The sequence below is a fragment of the Cyprinodon tularosa genome, unplaced genomic scaffold (assembly GCF_016077235.1).
Source record: "Cyprinodon tularosa strain WSP-4 unplaced genomic scaffold, ASM1607723v1 ctg435, whole genome shotgun sequence".
NCBI classification, from domain to species: Eukaryota; Metazoa; Chordata; class Actinopteri; order Cyprinodontiformes; family Cyprinodontidae; genus Cyprinodon; species Cyprinodon tularosa.
This window is the reverse complement of record NW_024039158.1, coordinates 1643928-1665831: the sequence shown is the minus strand read 5'-3', so window position 1 is coordinate 1665831 and position 21904 is coordinate 1643928. Positions and strand designations below refer to the sequence as shown.

Sequence of the window (21904 nt, the reverse complement as noted above, 5' to 3'; positions counted from 1 at the left end):
TAAAGGTTGTGGACTCTGGTCTAAAGCTTCAAAGTGAAGAAAATCCACCGATAGAATCCTGCATTTAATGTGATGTTTTATTTTTACAGAAAAGAACCCACCGCATGAATGTCCTGGGCAGCCCCCTGCACCCCTCCTCTCTGAGCTCAGGTACTCCCACCAACCTGGAAATGTAAACATAATCCAGCCAGCCTAAACTCAATCCCAGTACCAAATATATCTGTAGTAGATTATTATTCAGTAGGGGGGGAAAAAATCTTTTTTTTTTCTTCCAGTGATCCACAGGACACAGGTCTGGTTCCACGGTCGTATCATGAGGGAGGAAGCTCACAAGATGATCATACAGCAAGGCCAAGTGGACGGGTGAGTGGGGGAACGGCTGATATATTTCGTTTTAATGCATGTGGAAGCAAAATGCTGTTATTATCTGCCAAGCATCACAGTTAATATCTTCCCACCGTCTCTGGAACTTGGCAGCATCACGTTTGGTCTGTGTGGGAATCCCACTCCTCATGGAATAAATAAACTTTTCCTGTCATTTATTTTGTCTTTCCTGCCAGGTTGTTCCTGTTGCGGGACAGTCAGAGTAACCCCAAGGCGTTTGTGCTCACCTTGTGCCACCACCAGAAGATTAAGCACTTCCAGATCCTACCGGTCAGTAAAGAAAAGCAGGAAACACGGCAGCGATGCTTCGGATGTTTCATGTTAAGATGCACGTGTCTATTTTTTATTTATTTTTTTTTTTTGAGTTTCTGCGGCCAAGTGGCTCGTTTTTTTCGACAATAGGCTGATAGGAAGGGGGTTATGAGAGAGAAAGCACCACAGGTCAGATTCGAACCCGGGTCGGCCGCATCGAGGACAAAGGCCTCCGTATGTGGATCGTGCGCACTGTAAACCCAAGATGCACGTTTCTACATGTCTGTTTTTGATGGATTTGACCATTTTTACATTGAATTCCGAAAATGCAAAATGTCTTACTTCATTATTTTGGAAGATCAGCTTAAAGTGGTACATACTGGTCTTCTTCTGCAAATAAATAAAATCCTCAGAATCACCTCTGTAAATAATTACTTTCAGAAGTCCCCATCATCAGTAAAATAGGCATCACCTCGCATATCTAGGTCTGTTAAGACCTAGGAGTAGTTTTCTTTTTGTTTTTTCTTCTTTTTTTAGATACATTTAGTGACAATTTGGCAACATTTCAGCAAAGTGGATGGCGACATAGCGCAAAACAAAAGCCACTTTTTTGGTTATAAATGTGGTTTTTCACATATTTTCCATCCATTTGTTTTGGTCAGTTGCAACAATTTATGATGGAATATATTTTTATGATTTTGATGTGACGAAAGGGACATTTTATACAATTTAAGAGAAAGAGTACGGGTGACTGTATGGGGGGGGAATTAGGAAAGAAAATTGTGCATTAGTACGACCAGCAGATGTCTAACGTTTATATCTGTTGATCGCACCTGGTGCAAAAAATTATTTTCAGGGAAAAAAAAAAAAAACTAAGCAAACACTATCAGGATGAACGCTTGGCTTACTTTACTTTAACATGAACAAATGGTTTTTTATGGGAGTTCTATTTGATTGGTTACCTTTCTAATCAAAATTTAAGTCATAATTCAAACGGATCCAATCAATTTACATTAGAGCACTGCGATTGATTAAGAAATTTAGTATATATGACTTTTGAGTGCCTCATCGGATCCAGTGTCACTCTGTGGGTGAAAGAGAGCAGCCATTGTGTTTTACTGTTATCCTTTAACACAGAATAAACTCTTGGTTTTTAACTGCTTTAGTGTGCTATGTTAGCAGTTAGCATAATTGGAAGAACTGCATGTTTAAATTAGTTAAATCCAATTATTATTATCTGATTTTTTTTTTATTTTGTTGTTTTTTACAAATAAATGCCATTAAGTTGTTTCTCCTGAAGGTTGAGGAGGACGGTCAGGTGTTCTTCAGCCTGGATGACGGCGCCACCAAGTTCACGGACCTGATCCACCTGGTGGAGTTCTACCAGCTCAACAGAGGAGTGCTGCCCTGCAAGCTCAAACACCCCTGCACCGCTGTGGCCTTGTGACACTTCACCCACCCGACACAGCGCCCCCCCCCCCCTTTTTTTTGCACATCAGATTAAAATAAACCCTCTCCCCAACACCGACCCCACCCCCACCCCAAGCCCCTTTACCAACTCGGTGGGGTTAAGGACAAAGAGAGAGAAAAGGAAGACCCTTGTTTTGGGAGGTGAGCGGGGCGGTCCCTAGCTCGTGGCGGTTTTGGACGCGTTGTGCGATCGTTGTCGAGCTCCTGTGATGTTTCCTGGAGATCCGGTAGATTTGTTAAACACCAAATGTTGTGAGAACACAAGACCACTAAAGCGACGTCTTTACAGCTGGAGGGTTGAGGGTCTTGAATGAACCCCCTCCTTTCCCCCCAGCCATCCCCCTCCTCCAGGCCGGATAAGCTGTGGTGCCCGCCCCACCCTAGCTCCCCTCACCCCTGAGGCGGGCAGGGAGCACCACCCTCTGACTTCCTCACTGATTATCAGGGATGGACGGGAACCTCTGGGATCCAGGAGTTTCTCAACCTGTGCAGTCCAGTCTGGATAAGCTGCCCCCCCTCCCCATTCAACACCTATCCACGACACCCCCTTTCTGGTGCGCCCGTCTCCTCCACAGCAGCTCGGACAACAGTCGGAACGGAAGGAAGCGGCCGAAGGCGCGATGAGCAGAGCAGCGGCGAGGGTTTGCTAAAAAGAAGAAAAAAAAAAAAAGGACAGAGGAATGTTTAATCAGGAAGGCCGTAACACGGCTCTCTTGTAGAGTTAATTACTTGATGTCATTTAATGCTGTTTTATTCATGTCGATTCAATGCAGAACTAGTTTTGCACTCCTGGGCGGACAGACAACGGCTCTCTAGCTAAATGAAGCTGCCTCCTCTTTCTCCTACGCTCTGCAAAGCGTGCATGTGAAATTCCACCAGCTCTGATTGGACGACAGCGGCGTGGGAGCAGAGATGCAGCTGATAGTGCAGCTCCTATCAGAGGGCTTTGGGAAGCTCCTCAGACCTCCGTGTAGCTCGCAGCACCAACACCCGCACCACCGCGATGAATGAATGTGCTCCTGAACCAGCTGCAGCTCCTCTAGACTCTGAGGAAGAGGAGGAAGACTATTTTATAGACTCCTTAAAAAAGTATCCCCAACCCCCCCCAAGCTTCTACCATTTCGTTGTTTTTTTTTTGTTTTTTTTAATCAAAAGGGTTATATTTGTGGGTGAATCTGTCTTTGAATGTTTTTATTTTTCCTGAGTCTAATCAGAGTTCAGTGCTTGCACATTTGAATCATTCTGATGGTGGTTGGAGCGGTCCCGTTCGGGTTCTCACCACTCTTCCCTCCTACAAAGCAACAAAAGCACTCTCGTAACTTTCTTTTGTTTTTTTTTAACTTTAAATATGGAATTTGAACAAATGACTTGAAACGTGGGCTCTGTCGTTCGTGGTCGACTGAGCTTCACTTTGCCTTAAGTGAAAATGATGAGCCATGTGTCTGAAATTGAAGAAGCTATCTAAAAATGCACATACAGTGAGAAGTTTGGGATTGGAGGAGGGCTGGAAGGACATGGTGAGTGATTCTGTGAACCAGTATGTTGAGGGATAGAGCTAGATATTGGGAAATTATCTCATTTGCTATTTTTTTGCCACTTTTAGAGCTGTATGCTAGATACGTGTTTTTTTTTATTTACGCTTGTAAATTTATTAAAATAATCAGAGATTTAAGTTGAACAAAAGCTTGAATTTTACTCTTGAGATATAAACTTATATTTAAGTTACACAGAAATGAAAAGGCACGTTGTTGTTTTTTTTATACAAAGTTTCCAGATCTCATTTCTGTTACTTCTGTAATATTTTGAGCGAAAAATTCAACTTTTTTTTTTGTCCTGAATTTTATCTGCATTTCTGCTATTTTTTTCAGTAGCTTTTTTAGACAGTGATATTTTCCATGCTAAGTTAGCAGCTCTATCTTTAGCCTCCAAATTCACGTACATGTTAGAAATTGAAGTAAATTACATGAACTTAGCAGCACAAGTGAACGTGGGCGTGTTTACATGCACTGCATGGTTTCTAACATTAAGCCAGATTTGAAGAACTCCTGACTGACATGTATTGATCTCCAAAAGTGCCAAAATGTCATAAATGAACCATTAAACTAATTTAGATTTTATTAAAATAGAAATTGTTCAAAAAATAATTTAAACATTTAATTCCCTTATAAAATACACAAGTATTTATGTGAAACGTATTTAAAATAAGTATTTAATTAAAGTATTTCTTCTGCAGGGTGCTGAAACGCTCTTTAAATGTTGCCGTAGCTGACCTTAAAAACAAATTCCAGATGCTTTCAACTCATTTGATAAGAAAAGAATAAAGACTTTTTTTTTAACTAAAATATATTTCTGATTAAATTAAAATTTGAATAAATGTTCGCCTCTTTTGTATTTAATAAAATTATTTTATAATAATAAGTAATCTCCTTAATGATTTTTTTTTTCTGAATTTGGGCACTTTTGGACTTCCATATTAAACAGATTTACGTCATAAAATGATGAATTCAGAGAAATCACCTAACAATTTACTGCAGCGTCCTTCAGTCATTTATGCAGCTCAGTGTTTTCCTCCTGATGAAGGGTTCTGGTCACATTAAACAGGACGACTCACATCTGCCTGATTCATTCAAACATACAGGAAACACAAGAGAAGGAGCAAATTATGCCACGTTTTAATCTTTACTAATAATATTCTAAATACTATCAGGGTGTTAATGATGAGATTGCAGATGAGCTTGAATTGGGGGTTGGTTGGGAGAACAAAAATAGTAAAAGAAACACAGCATGTAAAATATGAAGGAGGACATTTGAAGTTTTAAACATTTTTAATAAAATATCTTCCAGGAAATTTATAGATCATTGGAAAAAAAAAAACATACTGATCCAGCACCTATAAATCAATGCAGAAATGGTTTACTAGAGTAAAGATAAGACTGACGGGATGAGCTGAAGAAGAGAGGATCTTTATAGGAGAAAGGGTTTAGTGATGCCTCTCTCTGTAAGGCAGTTATACAAACCGTTAATAACTGGCCATGATGGCTGTAACTGGACTGTTGGTCTATTAGACGGTAAAGATTATAAAAATTATGTCCTTTTTTATTCCGCTGGCAGAAAACTGGGGTCTTCATAGGACATCTGTTCTCTTCCATCGATGCTGGACTGTTTCCAGCATATATTCAAAGGGCTTTTTCTCTGTTGAATTTAACCTCCTTGCACACATTGAATTTCCTTAAAATCACAATCAAAAAGGGCTTGATTTCCCCAATTAAAAAAATAAAGTCACAATATATATAAATATTTTTTTTAGCAGAAAATACCAAATGTTAGTTTTACTTTATGTAGCCTTGATTGTCGCACCATTATGTGTAGTAATGTAAGGATCAGACAAATTTGGACACCATCAGAGTGAGAGGAGAGGCTGTTATAATAAAATGTAGCACAATAAATAATGAAACAGGTTTTTATATTTTCTAAATAAAAAGTGAAAGAAGGAACTGAGACAGTTTGTCATTCATTTCATGATCCAACAAAACCGTTTCCATTGACTGCTTACTCCCAACTTTCCATGATTGCTGCCATTTTTTTCCAGCAATATCTAAAAGTAAAAGACAATCTTATTGTTCAGTTTCCCAAAATTAAATTACCAAAAGTTAGTCCGATAAAAACAGAATAGAAGCCACAGCAGTCAGCTGAACACTGTGTTCCACTGGTCAGGCCACTCTGGCACCGCTGTCTCCAGGGGTTGGACCACGCTGGACCGCCGCGCCGCCTCACTTACCTGTGTCCAGCCGATAAGCTAGGATTTTATACACATGTTGATGCTCTATTTGCTCCTGCTTGTCAGCGGGCTAAGGTCAAGTGAATCTATGGATATAGATGAGAAAGGAGGTTTCATGTGGAAGTACAGCGCAGGGAAAAGTATTCACACTAAATGTTCTTTACATAAATATATATGTGAATTAGACACATTTTATTTTCAGATACCAAACAGTGCGTCGCCTACCTTTACTCCAACACCCCTAAAAATATATTAAAAACATGTTTAGGAGTCCCCCTAATCAGTTCCAGGTCTGGGCTTTGACTAGGACGTTGTTTGTATGGAAAACATGCTGCCATTGAATCTACCAGAGCAAATGAAGGTTGGTCTTCTTCAAATGTTTGACAAAAACATGCAAAAGTTTAAGGGGCATGTATATTTTTGCAGAAATGCATTCCAGCATCCTTACTGGTGAAGTAGCGGTCTGTCACAGAGGAGCAACACAAACCCACGTCTCTGAGGGGTCGGCGCTCCTCCTGCTGCTTTTCTTTATCACTGTGCTGCCATGTAGTCCTTTTACAAAAGCCCAAGTATTTTCATTTCTTCTATCAGAATCCAAACTTCCAGTGTCGGCTGTTTTCTAAGGATGTGAAGCTACGGAGAAGTAGATCTAACACTGTACCTAGGTCACAGATCACTATGTATGGGGGTGCTGCGCTTTCACTCGTGATGTCATAGATCTAAGGCAGATTTATCAATGTATTTTTATCTTTAATGACTTGATTGCATGTATGCTGACATGTTTGCCATATGCACCACAGTATATACAGTATGAAGTTTCATGGTTTTATTTTCTGTCGATTTTTGTGATCAAACTGGATATTTTTTCTGAACATTAGTGCATATAAGCTGACAGGCTGTCAGAGTATCCAGCTCTGATGCCACATAAAAAAAACACCCCTTCTCTATCTCATCTCCAGTAAATGTTAGGATGTTCCACTCACACAGAGGGGGTTTACATGGAGAGCACACATTACCAGTGAATCCATGGCGATCTCACTAGTAGCTTTTTGTATACTTTTTCACTACCTGTAGTTCAATCATAAGCTGTAGCTGGAGAGGATTTTTTTTTTTTTTGGCATTTCTTTATATCCATATACTCCTTTTCTAATCTGTATAGATAAGTTGTTAGATCCTGTTTCTTAATTTTTTTCAGCAGGTGCCTCTTTCTACACGGTAACGGTCCCTAACGGCTATCCGTCCGATCGTCGCGTTCCGCAACGCGTCCCTTTGAAGTTTGGGAGACTTTAAGAGTTCATGCAAGTTGAAATGATTGTGTGTTAATGTCGGGTTTGAGTCGAAATAAGCTGAAGTCAAAATAAACATTTCAGGGAATCCAGAAAAAAAGAAAAGAAAATGAAAATGGTAAATTTTGTTTTGTTTTTCCTTCACGCCCCTCATATGGCTTTGCTTCATTTTTTGTCTCTGAGACTCCTGGATCTACATTGTATCCTGTTCAGGTATTTTTGTACAAATAAGGGACTGATATACTCTCTGTTTATTGGAAATTAGAATAAAAGACAAAATTGCTATAAACCAAATATGGCTGAATTTCTGTGTTACTCCTCTGCAGGTGGAAGTGGGTGGGATGGTTTCTAATGTAGATAAAAAATAAAAGAACCATGCCTTTGATTCAACATGGTGTTGGCAGCATTATGCTGGGGAGATTTTTCTTCTGATGGGACAGAGAAACTTGTCAGTGGGAGAATGGATCAAAGTAGAGGTGAAACAACTAATCAGATTAATCATGATTTATCAATTATTTAAATGTCAACTACTTTAGAAATCCATTATCGTTAAATTGAGTATAGAGACTGTAAAACATGCCTTTAGCTGACGAGTGACCCACTTAGAGCACTAATTATATAAAATTGTATTTAAAAAAAAAAAATATTTAGCATTTAAGATATAGAAAAAACATCACTTTTGTCTGTCTATATGCTCTTTCCAGAACTGAAGTGGAAAAGTTTGATTTTCACCTGGTTTAATTTTGTAAAATATCCTTGGCTATCTGATTATTAATCAATCAACAGATTAATCTATTTGCAAAATAATCGTAAGTTGCAGCCCTAGATCAAAGTAAGACTTTTGAGGCGTGGATGGATGTTTACCTGTCAGCAGGACTACAGGCCTCTGCATGAAGCCAGAGCTCCAGTGGATTTATGAGGTAAAATGGCCTAGTCAAAGTCAAGAAACAAATCTATATTTCATTCTGGAAACGTGCAAAAAGAATAGAATTCAACTTTGTCATTACACTGTCACAAGTACAAAGCAACAAAATACAGTAAACACTCCTGTTTACTGGGGGGGGGGGTTAAGGGTCTTGCTCAGGGACCCACAGTGGCAGTCTGAGCTTGAACTCAGAACCTGAGTATTTAAAGTGCAATGCCCTAAACACTAGGCAGCCACTCCCCAGACAAAACCTAAAAGATTTCAACCTGTAAAGCCAACAAAATCTTCTACATTTAAAAAAAAAATATATATGCTACAAAAAATATAACTTTAAATTTTTTTTTCCTTCACCATTTGAGTAGACTCTTTGTAAATCCGTCTCCTAAAGCGTCAGTGAAACATTGTAGTCGTGGTTCTAATATGACAGTAATCCTCTGAGCTACTGCACTACATGAGCAGCAGCCTAGTGGTGAGGGAATAGGGCTTGGAACCTGAGGTTGTGAGTTTGAAACCCTCTGGCTCTCTGAGCAAGACCCTTAACCCCACACTGCTCCCCATAGGGGATTGGTTAAATGCAGTGAGTGAAAGTCGTTGCTCTGTACTTGTGATGGTGTAATGAGAATAAAAATGCTGGAAAAATATATATAGATAAGAATAGGAGTTCAGAAAACAGATTTAGGAAATATGTTTCTATAAACAACTGACCAAGTAGGACAATTTCCATGTTTCTACCAATTAGAAACCACTTTCCACATATACACCACTTCCTGTTGGTCTGTATTCAAATCTCAGGAACATATACTGAATTCTCTGGTTTTAAAATCTAACAAAAAGTAAAAAGATTGGGGGCTATGAATATTATTATTAGACACATTGTCCTTTTCTTTACCTCATCTGAACTCATTATATGTTGGTCATCAGCTCTGAGGGCTGTGCATCATTTAATGCATCAACGACCCCATTGTTGAGAAAACCTCTTGGCAAATGAGTCTAAACATTAGAGATGATTGTTCTGGACCTTATCTAACCTCAAAGCAGGGTTTTTATAGTTAAATGACCAAAAAGAGATGGAATTTAAAGAAAAAAAAAACATGATCAATTCACACTTTCTTCTGTTTAGGTCAAAATTCCTCTCAGCAAGTTATTATATAGAAAGTTAGAAATATTTTTGTAGAAAGAAAGAATGTGGTGAATAAACAGAACAGACCAAAATGTTTATTACAGTGTTTTTATTGAGCTGATCCAGAAGGAGCAATCAGTCAGTGACTGGATAAAATCAGGTGATTTTACTTAGAAAACATTTAACCAATTTAACTGTGTGATTTGGTTGAATTTTCCTTGTAAAATGTCACGAGATTATATGTGATGTGATACAGGTAATGCAGATTGAGAATTGGCTGATAGAGATATTGACCTGAAACAACATTAACACGAATCAAATATACTTTGATCACTTATTTTATACTGTTGAATGTTAGAAAAGGCTTGCTAAAGTAATTTTACTAAAACGGGGAGAACAAAAGTCAACAAAATAAACTGACTCATATAAAATTAACCAAAGAGTTACAGAAACTTTTAACAGAAGCAAAGTATTTTTTATGCACTTTATTATCAGCAGCTTGTCACAAAAAAACAAAAACATGATCTGGTTTCTGTTTTCATCTCTAGCATTTGTCCAAAACAGATCAAATAGGATTTCACCACTATTTTATCTCCAAACGATCAAATTTAAACCTCCTTTAATTGAGTCAATTATAAGTTGAATCCGAACTTTAAAGGTTTAATCTTAAAGGCCGCTAAAAAAAAATGGTGATCAAAACCCGTTTAAAAGGTATAAAAGGATTTCAGGTTCTTTGGAAGCTCAGAAGGGAGAAAACCTGAGGCAGTTTCCAACATTCCTCTGTGTGTTTATATAAAACTACTCTTTAAACATTGATTATTGATAACTAGATGGCAGAGTTACCATTTGTTAGGTTAGTGTTAAATTTTGGGGTAATTTAACTGCTAAAAAAACATTCTATACCTCGATTTCTTTCTCTGATTATATCACAAATGTAATAGTTGGTAGTTTTATTTATTTTTTCTTTTATTTGCCATCTGTTCTTGGAGTCCCTGTACAGGATTTCCTCTCTAAGATGACTGTAAATTGTCTTTATAGCCTCTCGGTTTACTTATTATTATTTAACTGGCTTAAAAAGGAGAGAAATGTTAAAAAAGGAAAAACTTATGATCTGAGGTCAATAATGGGTCTAAATCACTTTAGGTTTTATTTTCTCTTAAATTCTCTGCTGTTTTATTCCCCTACAGTACCTCTGTGAATGTGGATGTAGTTATCTGCAGCCATTCTATGCATGCATTTCTGCAGGCATAGAATGCTAATGCAGATACAATCCTGCATGCATAAAGTCTAGCATTACCATGTGGTAGAAAATGTTCATATCCCTTGATATCCTTAAATATTGTAGCAGAACCATCTCTCCAACAAGTCTTTTGTTTTCCTTTTATCTAAACCCTTCTCTTGCAGCTCTGGCTGGATGTTTAGGTTCTTGTTTAACAAAAAGTCAAACTTCGTTTGCAGACTCTTAAGGTTTTCTTCCAGGCCATACTCACCTTCTTTTATCTTCTCTGACTTTTCAAGCTCTGCTGAGAAGAGCTTCCCCTCAGCATGATGCTGCCACTACTTTTTCATAGCCTGTTTGACGGGATAGCCGGGTTTTCAATGCACAGCTACAGACTAGAAAAACTGTCTAAAAATAAGTAAATATTCCTTAAATTAAGTGTACTTACCCTTAATTTGAGTGAATTTGATGGAATGAGTATTTTTACTTTTAAAATAAGAACAAATGCACTTATTTCAAGAAAAAAATGACTTATCTAGATTTTGATTCTTTCCAGTGCAGTAAACATGATTCACAATAAATATCGTATCTAATGTTTAAATTGTCTAAAACAGCCGACGAAGAAACCGCCTCATACCACAGCGTAAAATAAGTCCTATTCTTGAATGAAAATAACAACCAAATACTCATTAGTTAGAAATGTTGACATTTTGTTGTTTGATCAGTAATGAAAGTCTCAGACTTTCATTATATTGATTTTGCAATATCACAATATATTGCGACATTTTTGTGAGCTATCAAAATTAAATGTATAAATAAAAAAGTGCTGTATGTGTTCATCAGAAGATATTGATCTTTCAGTTGTTTGCGGTTTAAGTCGGTCCACGTCTTCCACTTTGACTGCCTCGACAACAGATGTGGGGCTGCGTCGCGCAGCAAAAGGGTTCCATAACGCGGTGCAAAGGTAGCCCCTTTTCCCAAACTGTTTTAGGTTAAAATGTTTAGCTTCTTTAAGTCGATAATGGGAACTAAAAGATCGATATTATATCGGGCAACCGACAATCACGATATATTGCGATTTTTTCCTACAACGCTACAAAGCATGCGGTCTAATATAGGCATAGACCAGTATCGGATATTGCAGGCTAACAAAGACCTCAACAAATCCCATTGCTAAGGGTTGGACCTTTCCTCCAGGTCAATTGCATGTTTTCTGAGAAAAAACAAGGTTTTTGGGCTAGAATATAAAGCTTGGAATTCAAAGTTAATTCTGACATTTTGAACTGAAAAAGCTTCCTGGATGGGATAGGGTTGTCAAAAGTATCGAAACTCAAAAAAGTATCGATACTGAAATGTTGTATCCGGATACAATACTCGTTTTTAAAAGTATCGATACAGTGCCGTCACCAGTGGCACCTAAGCAGTCATTCATCTAAAGTGCAGAATAGAGGACAATGCACTTTCTGAACACTGTGTGATTGAATAATTCTGAGCTCTTTTCGGTTTCAGACTTTTTTTTTGTAAGAGGTGCAGCTGCTGAGAATTATTTTTGTTTCTTAACTGGTTTGGCTAGTGTCATTGTTATGTGTGCAAAGCATAGCCAAGGAAGGAACACTTAATTTGAATTTTATACGTTTTTTATCAAGCTTGCATAATATTGTGCACAGCATACAACCTTTATTGTGTTTATTTATTGTATTTTATTTATTAATGAAAATATTTCTGTTGAATTTTGGAGTCTTTGTTTTTATCCTTGTGGTATCGAAAATGGTATCGAGTATCGAATATTTTCCTTAGTATCGGTATCGAGTTGAAAAGTTTAGTATCGTGACAACCCTAGGATGGGAAGCAAAACATCCTCAAACTTGGAAAACAAAGTCCAGGGAGTGTTTTTTTTTTTTTTTTTTACTTTTTTGGCACACAGTCCAAAAATCAGTCCAATGCAAACTAAAACATTTAAGAACTAAAAAGTCATTATACAAGACTAAATATAAAATACTGCAGATATTTCTGTTTTCTTATTTTTGAAACATGACTGTAATAGCGTCTGTGAAGCAGCAGATGTCAGTAGTGAGCAATGAATGAACCTTTAGGCAAAGCAGTAGATTGGAAAGCTTCATTCGGCCATCACTAGTTTTAAATCCTCATACGGACATTAGATTAAAGATAGCTTGATAAAAATGTGATATTATTCATATGTCAGAGCTTGCGATTGTGACAAAGTGTGAAAAAGAAGCGGGTCATGTTTGTTCATTATGTTTAATTTTCAAATAACTGATGACAAAATGGGAATATTTACAGGAGAGAATATTAGGAGCTGTACAAAGAAATATACATGCAAAGATAAAAAAAAAAAAAAAAGAAATCCCACAATGTTGCCTCAAACATGTAAAATGATCAAACAAATAAAAACAAATGCAACAAAAAAAGGTGGAAAAACTAAAACTGAGGTATCCAGTCCAAGTTTCCTTGTTTTTAACGGCCTGTACACAATTATATCACAGAATCAAAAGCTAAAAGGAGAGATCAGCCTTCCCTCACTTTCATTTTTTATAGTTATAACACAAATTTATAGAAGAAATAATTTGGCAGCAAGTTAGGAACACAAGGAAATAAAATCATTTGCCTCCTAATTAAGTTAATTAAAGATCTAGTTTCTGTTCTCCTTCAGTCTATTTATAAAGGAACAAAAGGGGATTAAACCAGGAGTTCATCCGACACTCCTTGAGTTTTATTTCTGTAAACAATCATTTCAAAAGGTCATTGATTACCTAAACATATTGCAATAAAACCTTTTTTTTTCTTAAGTACTATAAAGCTAGAGCAACTTTGGTGTACCAACACTACAGGCATACAGTACAAAATGTGTTAAATTAGTTTTGATCGAACCAAAATCTGTAATATCATCATATGATTGTAGATTGTGAGCCTAGAGCGGCCTGGCGGTCAGACACTCCACAGTCAAACACAAACTACCAGCAGTGCTCGCAGTACCAGGTACATGCTTTTCTCTACAGTCATTACAGGTACGACAGATGTCTTCATAAATAGTTGCATAAAAACCTTAAAGCCGCAACATTGCACATGATAATCAAACAGAACATACGGTGAGTGCATTTACACGGAAAGATTTCTCCACATTCACTTGGTTTCCGTGGCGACTGCTGCCGCCGCCCAGGCTCTGACGGTCCTGCGTCCCGAAGCAGGAGGGTGAATGTGGGAGGAGAGAAGGCAGAATTATTTACAGGGTAAGGCTTAAACATGTCGTTATCTGCGACTTTTGATCGGGGGGGGGGGGGGGGGGGGGGGGGGGGGGGGGGGGAAGCGTTGCTCCTTCCAGGTGCAGACAGTGCAGCAAGGTCAACGTGGCGTCTTTACGACGATGGGTGTAAGCACAACCATCAGAGCACTGCCTGAAGCAGCGCAGCCATCTTTTTTCCTTTTTAACTTTAAAACAAAGAGATCTTTTTTAAAATATATTGTTTCTATAACATAGAGTTAAAGTGAGTGTAAAAGAATAAACAAAACGTCGATGCCAACTATCGAGGCTCGTTCAAACAGCTCCTCTAATCAGCTTTAACTCCTATGAAGGAAAATAAGTTACTATATTAATGTTTGTTTTGTTCGTTTTAAAGTAGAAAACGTTAGCAAGCAGCAGTAGACGAGGGCATCCTGTCCTTTGTTTGGTGATGTTCTCGGGGCCTCTGAAGCTCCATAGTTTCCAGCTGAACTGCCGGCAGGACTACGGCGTTTCTGAGTGATGTGAAGGAGGATAAGATCAGCGTACGGACTGAGGCGTTCTCCTGCTTCGTCTCCAGCGATCAGAGGAAACCAAAGGATCAGGTCTGAGACTGAAGACGACTCTGGATGAAGCTCCTGACTCCTCCGATGGGCCGCGCGTCCGTCTGGTGTTTCCTCCTGTCGATGAAGGAGATGAGGCGCGCCGTGTCCAGGCAGCTCTCTCCTCGGCCTCGCCCGTCACCCTGAGGGGCCTGCACCCACGGTTCCTGGAGGCAGAGCCCGGCCGGCGGCCTCCTGCTGGGGTCGGTCCTCAATAGCAGGCAGACGAAGTCTCTGGCGGCCTGGCTCACGCCGTGGAAGTAATCCCTGGGGAAGCTGAAGTCCAACCTGCAGATGTTGAGGCACGTCTCCTCTGCGCTCTCGTCCAGGAAGGGAGAGGCGCCGCTCAGCAGCACGTAGGTCACCACTCCCAGGCTCCACAGGTCAGAGGTCAGCGACACGGGCTCTCCTAGAACCAGCTCCGGGGAAGCGAACTCAGGGCTCCCGAGGAGAGGGTGAACATAGAGGGCGCTGTTGAGCTGGACAGCATCTCCAAAGTCTGTGAGTTTGACCACAGGCTGGCCGCTGGCGTTATGAGCCACCAGAAGGTTCTCAGGCTGGAACCAGAGAAGACAAACCATTAAATCTGTACTGTTACAGGGAAATAATCTCACAATTGATTCTATGGGGATGTTTTAGTTTTATAGAGACAGAGAATCTGGTCTAATGGGGCTAATTATGAGCGAATCTCTGGATCCTGTTAGACGAGCTTTAAAGGAACTCCTCTAAAAATCCAGCTGGAAATAGGAAGCCTGTTTAACGGAGGTCTCCAACTCCAGTTATCAGTCCAAAACAAAACAAAAAACTGTTGCAAAACTTTAAAATAGCTGATCACAAACTAATGCTTCTGAATAGCAACTAAATAATAAAACAAACTTTAATCCTTAGACATTCAGACCTGGTAGTGGCATACTGTAAAAGCATGATCAAATCAAAAAGTAAGTTTCATTTAGGTGGTTTTAACTATTGTACAGCTATAGTTGGACTCTGGGTACCAATAGCCATGCTGATATGAACTTTGATCATCGACTGAGGAAGATGCAGTTTGTTCTACATCATCAATCTCCATCCAGCAAATCCTCTCTCACAAGATATTCCTACAGACACATCCTGATCCCCACCATGCTCGGGGACAAAGGGGATCAACTCACAGACTCTCTTTTAATTTGAGATTCTCCTGAGATTCATATTGTAATGACCCCATAATGGAGGGCCACAAGCCAAGGGCCCGAATCAGGCTAACTTTGGAGCCAGTTTGCTGCAAAAACAGACTGCCCTGCAATATTTCTCCAGAGTTAAAGGAACTTCCAGATGCCTGAAGAGGCTGGGGGTGTGGAGCACCGCTGCAGTGTCCCTGCTATGCTAAGCAGCTGAGTGCTGGAGAAAACTCAACCTGGATTCGCCAGCCAATGTTCTATTTTTAAAAATTCAACCTGTCATAAATGTTTATAAAACATTCATGTTTCACAGGTTTGATTCACCCAAAGTTATATTGAAGTTTGATCTTGTATGGTGAGAGACTATAGTATTACTTAACATGACATCCATTTCAGCGTATTGAATTTGTTAGGGAACTTACTTTTACGTCCAGATGAACTATTCTGCAGTTGTGCAAGTAGTGTAAAGCTTCTAAAACGCTGCGCAGGTAGGAGGCTACTTTCTCCTCCGTCAGGTTCCCCCAGCTCACTATATAGTCCAGCAGACGGCCCTGGTCGGCCCTGAAATAACAAACCATCGTCATGCAGCAGACCCAGGAGCAGCACGTCTAAAGCTCAATATATTGGTACTTACATCTCCAGGACTATAGCGTAGCTGCTGGAGTTTTCAAACGTGTCGACAAGGCTCACTATGTGAGGGTGCTGCAGTCTTTGAAGCAGATTGAGTTCCTGAGTCACCTGATCTCTCTTCATCAACTTCTTGTTCACGTGTTTGACGGCTACCGTACGTTTAGTACCCCGGTGATCGCAGCGTTTGACAACAGAGAAACGACCCCTGAAGAAGAAAAACAGGTTTTTATGTTTTGCTGTTTACAAACAGGCAGAAAAAAAGATTTCCTATCAAACATCTCTGTTGAGGTAAATTACCTTCCGAGTTCGGCCACCTCGGTGTACTGAGACTCAAAGTTGTCCTTCCAGCTCACTCTGAGTCCATCGGTGGACACGGCTGAAAGCCAAGGACAGGCGTCAGAATCATCCCTCACACAGATGATGAACGATAGGATGTTTTACTCTCTTACCTAACACTCTGAGGCTAGCTGAGGACGTCACGCTGCCCAGTTCGTTAGTCGCGATGCAAGTGTAAACACCATCGTCCTCGGAGGCTGCACCGATTATCCGCAGTGTTGCTTCCCCCGAATCACTGATTATAAAAACAGAATTAATTAGAAAAACATTGGTTATAAAAAAACAAAAAAGTGCAATCATAGTGTTTGTGGTTTGGCTCCACCATCCTTGTAATAGAAAGATCTCTCTTATTCAGAGCATTGCTAAACCACTTGATTGATGTGTAAAAAAGTGTTTACAGCTGCCTCGCCTGCATGGATCAGCAGAAAATCCACTTTGGTGTAAACTAGAGTAAGACACCATCTTTCCCACTCAAACACACTTATTTGCCTCATTTACGTGTTTTTTCTTGCTTGACATTTTGCCAGTAATGCCTAAGGCCAAACAAGGTCATCCCTTCACCATCATCAAATAGGAGGAGCTTCCATCTGCTCGTTTCAACTCAGCATGGCAGACCTGGACCTTCCAGAGTGAGTCAGTGTGGTTTAGAATTAATGGAAGCTGAATGGGAGCTATGGCTACTTCTGTCTGAGCAGGGTTAAAACTGTTCTCCTGCTTCAGGAGAGGACATCCTGGTTGAAAGAGGTAAGATGTGGAGGCCCACTGGGCGGCTCAACCTGAGTGGCTGCATCTCTGCAGCTCCCCCAGAGTTAGCACAGATGTCTTTGGCTAACGTTTTCCCTGCTCAGCATTGGAGTTTGTGCACAACCTGTTCCAGTCTTGGATATATTGTTTTATTTGTATAAAAACAATAAATGCCGACCTTTATTGGTCTTATCCACAGTCTGTTTAAAAATTGTTTAGAATATATATCTAAAAGAAATCTGAAAACATATTAGGGTTGTTAGAACAGCTATAACTAAATGTCAGTGCAGATTCTTAATCATCCAGGTCACAGTCATTCCAAAAAAGTTAAAGCTTTTTCAATTCAAAATGTCAGAATTAGCATCGAGTTCGCAGCTTTATATAAAAAACTTGCCTGCTGTCCACCTGCACCTTAAGGAAAAGGGACACTCATTTGAGGAGAAAGAAGGCAGGTGGTTTCAAAGGGGTATGAAGGAAGCAATTTATGTTCAGAAAGAAAATACAACCTTAAACAGAGGGGGGGGGGGGGGTTGGATGGGAAGCTCTGATGCTACGTTCAGACCGGACGCAGCAAAAGCAGCAAAATCGTGTCTGCTGCTTCATTTTTGCTGCTTGTACCAGTTAGTTCTGACGCGCGGCTGAAGCAGCTTTGCTGCTCTGGCTGCGCGGTGCAAAAGTGTGTCTGACGCGCGTTGGGCGGAGCTTCACTATCCTTTCTCTGCCTTGCAGCTATATTTGCTGTGATCAGTGGGAATAAAGTAGTTTTAATATGTTTTTAAGTGAGAAAGTCCACCTGAAAACTTCATCAGTGCAGTCAGCTCATCCAGATTACAATCCTGCCTCCCAATGTTATTTCTGTCGGAGCCGCTCAGACCCTCACATACCGGCGGTGCGCCGACAGAAGGAATCCATTCATCAGCAGCCTCTGGCCGGGTCGCCTCCTCGCGGTTTACTGCGGCGGCTGGTAGGTGTTTTTCATCTAAATTATCTGATCTGCAGGCACCAGAATAATAAAAGCGAACATATTCTGCCGGCAGATGTATATATTTTAAGTTAATTATGCGTTAATAAACTGTTTAAGAGGAGTAATCAGAGCGGTCTGTGTCATCAGCGCTGTGTCTCTCTCCCAGCCAGCTCCCAGATCAGCTTCTCTGATTGGTGACGCAGCGCGTCGAGCAGCAAAAATTCAATTTTTCCATCTCGAGCAGCAACGCGTTTGCGGCGCGTCACATGCTTAAACGCGCCCGAAGCGCTGATTCAGATGCTCAGACGCGCTGCGCCTGCTGCTCAAAACGCGCCGCGGGACCTTTTGCTGCGCCTTGACGCGCGTCAACCATTGACTTTGCATGTAAACTCGCTGCTTCTGTCGCGCCAGCTGCCCCCGGTGTGAACGCAGCATGAAAAAACCTACAATGCAGCGATAGAAATGATTTCTTCCCGCCATCACTTCAACCCCCCCACCCCCATGCAGGGGACAAAACATCTGGCCTGGGCAGCCAAGCCAACAATTGCCCTGTATAGCGACTCCCCTTTCAGAGGCATAGATCAGTATCGGGTATTGCAGGCTAACAAAGAACCCAAAATGACTCCCCATTCCTAAGGGATGGACCCGTTCTTCTAGTTCAATTTGCACATTTTCTAAGCATGTTAATTCTGACATTTAGAATTGAAAAAGCTTCCTGGATGGGAAGCGAAACGTCTTCAAACTTGAAAACAAAGTCCAGTGGATTGTTTTTAATGTATTTTGAATGGCCATAACTAAAGACAGCATGAAGAAGAGAACCAGTCTACTGCTACAGATTAAACTCTGCGGGATGTGAAGGCCTAATAAATAGGTGAAGGTGATTGGTTGGTTATTTCTCTTCATGATGTTGGCTGGTTATAAAATGTTAGCATGATGTTCTTACAGGTGTGGCTACAGCTCTGTGATTCTGACCTGTAGGCGATACTGAAGTGCCCGTTGTTGGTGAGGTTGTTGTCGTTAGGTCCTCTCCAGGTGACGGTGGTGCGGGGTCGACCACAAACCTTACATCGTAAGGTGACGCTCTCACCATTGTCGCAGGTCACGTTCCCCAGGGGTACCAGGAAATCTGGGGGAGCTGATGAAAACAGAGAAGAAGCCTGAATTAATCCAACGGCTTCCTGTCAGAAGCATCGAAGAAGTAAAAACCAAAGTCAACACTTACCATCGTAGATGTAGTTTGGGTTTAGAAGCTGTGAAAACAGAAGGAAGGGTCAGATAAAGAAAGTCATCTTCTAATGACAGCTGTCCTTTGATTTTCAAAAACTCACCTTTACAGAAACTTTGTTGGTCATTCCATCTCTGGACTTCCTGTAACCGTTCTCCAGCTTGGTCTCCTTCTTCGCCTCCTTTTCCTTCCTCTCAGACTTCTTGCGTATGCGCAGAGATGTGTGCCAAGACGAAGCCTTCCTGCTGCAACTACAAACACCAACGGGTTGAGCTCGCACATTTCTGGACAGCAGAGAAAGACTCCTCAGGTCAGGGAAGGAAGACGTCTTACTTGATGGGCCCGTCGGAGGAGTCGGAGGCGACGGCTGAGGTGTGTCCCAGCACAAACCCGGGGATCCAGCCCTCGGCGGCGGGGCCCTGTTCAGTGGCCGCCCTGAACACCAGGAACATGTTCTGCTGGTTACTGGCCAAGATCTGGACCACTTCGCCCTGGCTGACGCTGATCTCATCCTCCTTCACGGCCATGTAGTCCTGGGTCACCAACATGGTGGATACGCTACTGCTGCTGCTACTTTCACTCTGTGCAACAATGGAAAAAAAAGACACGGTTATGAAACTGCTAAAGAAAACTGACAAAAAACGAAAGATGACTTTTTTTTTTTTATAGAATCAACTTCTTTCACCCAAAAGAACCCTAAAGATTCCCTCTCCAGCTGCCTTTGCAGGAAATGGCCAAAGATGAGACGGGGAGCGTTAGGCTGAATGAAAGGATCCGAGTACGTTTGTGATGGAACCACAAACGTCAGATTGTTAGTTTGCAGGAAAAGTAAGTTCAGTCACACACCATGAAGACAGCAGGCAGCCAAGAGGAAGGAAGATTGTTAGTTTAAGCTTTGGTAGATCACAAAAGTTGGGGAAAGAAAAGCTCAAAGAGATCATTTAGTGAAGAGTCTCTCCTAGAAAGAGTTGAAACTTTCGAAGGATTTTGTCATGAGAAGTGATCTAAAGCAGTAGAGAGGTGCTTAGTGGGAGCAGATTAGTAGTGCTGCTGCAGCAGGAGACGCCAGGCTTCCCTCGGCCTCTGTTAGTGCAGTCAGCGCTGGGCAGCGCAGGCTGGTCTTACCCCGTTACTCTGGGTGGACTGGATGGACTGCTCACTCGCAGATGAGCATGTACTCATTCGATCAGCCTCTTTGCTGTGCGTGGAGTGTCTGTGGGCTTGAATCCCAGAGCCGGTCGTGGTCTGACGGGCCGGGGTCTCCCCTGCCTCCCCTGGGAAGGTGAACGAGCCAGGCCTGCTGGCTGGAGAGGCTGGCATTGAGCTCCAAAACCCAGATCCAGCCTTTTGACCAGGGCTGGGAGGGGGAGGAGGAACGGCTTCCTTTCCGAAAGCGGGGGCGGCTGGAGACATGGCTCCTGGCCGCGGTTTGGAAGGCAGAGGCCCCACTGTGGCTCGAGGAACAGGGGCTACAGTGTTGGCGGGTGTGTGGGTCTGTGTCTGCTCCTCTACGGTCTGGGAAGGACGCTTGCCCTGCGTACTGCCCCCTGGAGGAAGCAGGGGAGCAGGACGAGGAGACAGACCTGGATCACAACCGAGCAAAACTCACACCTCAGTCACAGCCTTCAATGTACCATGAAAATAAAAGAAATAAAACCTTCCTGAATACAGACTGGGGGTTCGTACCTAACATCTTGTTGGGGCCCTCTCCATCGGCCCCAGCATGGTGCCGTAGAGGCTGAGGCAGACGGGAAGGCTGAGGAATCTTGGAGGGCCGTCGAGAGACGCCCTGAGTTCCAGATGGGACGGTGCTGCTCTGGGAGACTCCGCCTCCAACTGCAGGAGACGCGCCACTGATGCCTCCTCCTTGAGCTCCCACGCTGCTGCCCACGTGGTTCCTCTGGTACTCTGCTGGGGAAGACAGAGCTGTGAGGCCATGAAGAAAAAAAAAAAGAGAGAGAAGAGCTCCACCAGCAAACACCAACAACCCGAGTGTCTGTCTGAGGGTTTACCGTTGAGGAAGTTCCTCTGGCTCTCCAGTATCTGGCTGATCTGAAGCGTCCAAACCTCACACACACCCGGATGGGAGGAGTGAAGTACGAAGGACTCCAAAGTCCCACTGGTTGAGCGAGAAGTGAGGATACACTTACAGGGATCTCCTTCCACGCTCTCTTCCAGACCCAAACAGCTAACCTGGATAACAGGAAAGCCGCCTTAACATCCAGCTTAACCAACTTTACATCATTTTAATTTGCCTTGTAGCCTCATCAACCTTAATGCTGTTCTTGTAGATGAAGCCTGGCAGGGAGAAGCCTTTCTTCTTGTCCAGGGGCTCACTGAAGATCACCAGCTGCTCAAACAGGAACACCCTCCTCTCCTTCATTCTGCCGTCTGGGTCGGACACCATGAACGTATCCTGCAGCAGGAGGCGACCCTGAGCTACAATCTTCCCCTGAAACGAGCAGGTCTTTAAATTAACACATCGAATCGCACAACTTAGCATAAATCAGTTTTTAAAAAAAGGTGCTCTTATCCCTTTAACTTAAGCCCACTTTGTCATATTAAAACACTGAT

General features: G+C 41.6%; 2 protein-coding genes across 11 annotated transcripts in view; one reads left to right on the top strand and one right to left on the bottom strand.

Annotated features, from left to right (window-relative positions):
• The window catches only part of LOC119792939 (growth factor receptor-bound protein 10-like), an 80959-nt gene extending 78826 nt beyond the window's left edge, over positions 1-2133 (top strand). For all 5 annotated transcript variants that reach the window (XM_038299795.1, XM_038299793.1, XM_038299794.1 and 2 more), the window contains 4 exons: positions 90-150; positions 276-363; positions 561-654; positions 1937-2133. In XM_038299795.1, coding sequence (XP_038155723.1) covers positions 90-150; positions 276-363; positions 561-654; positions 1937-2083 — 390 coding nt within the window. In that variant the 3' untranslated portion in view covers positions 2084-2133. The remainder of the gene's footprint in view (positions 1-89; positions 151-275; positions 364-560; positions 655-1936) is intronic.
• An 11800-nt stretch (positions 2134-13933) lies between these two features.
• LOC119792947 (triple functional domain protein) overlaps positions 13934-21904 on the bottom strand; it is a 124629-nt gene continuing 116658 nt past the window's right edge. For 4 of the 6 annotated variants that reach the window (XM_038299806.1, XM_038299808.1, XM_038299810.1 and 1 more), the window contains 13 exons: positions 21603-21782; positions 21343-21523; positions 21017-21241; positions 20456-20913; positions 19664-19911; positions 19434-19581; positions 19328-19355; positions 19078-19240; positions 16511-16632; positions 16359-16437; positions 16066-16266; positions 15854-15992; positions 13934-14831 (listed from right to left, as the gene is read on the bottom strand). In XM_038299806.1, coding sequence (XP_038155734.1) covers positions 14274-14831; positions 15854-15992; positions 16066-16266; positions 16359-16437; positions 16511-16632; positions 19078-19240; positions 19328-19355; positions 19434-19581; positions 19664-19911; positions 20456-20913; positions 21017-21241; positions 21343-21523; positions 21603-21782 — 2730 coding nt within the window. In that variant the 3' untranslated portion in view covers positions 13934-14273. The remainder of the gene's footprint in view (positions 14832-15853; positions 15993-16065; positions 16267-16358; positions 16438-16510; positions 16633-19077; positions 19241-19327; positions 19356-19433; positions 19582-19663; positions 19912-20455; positions 20914-21016; positions 21242-21342; positions 21524-21602; positions 21783-21904) is intronic. The other 2 variants (XM_038299809.1, XM_038299807.1) reach the window with 2 other exon arrangements.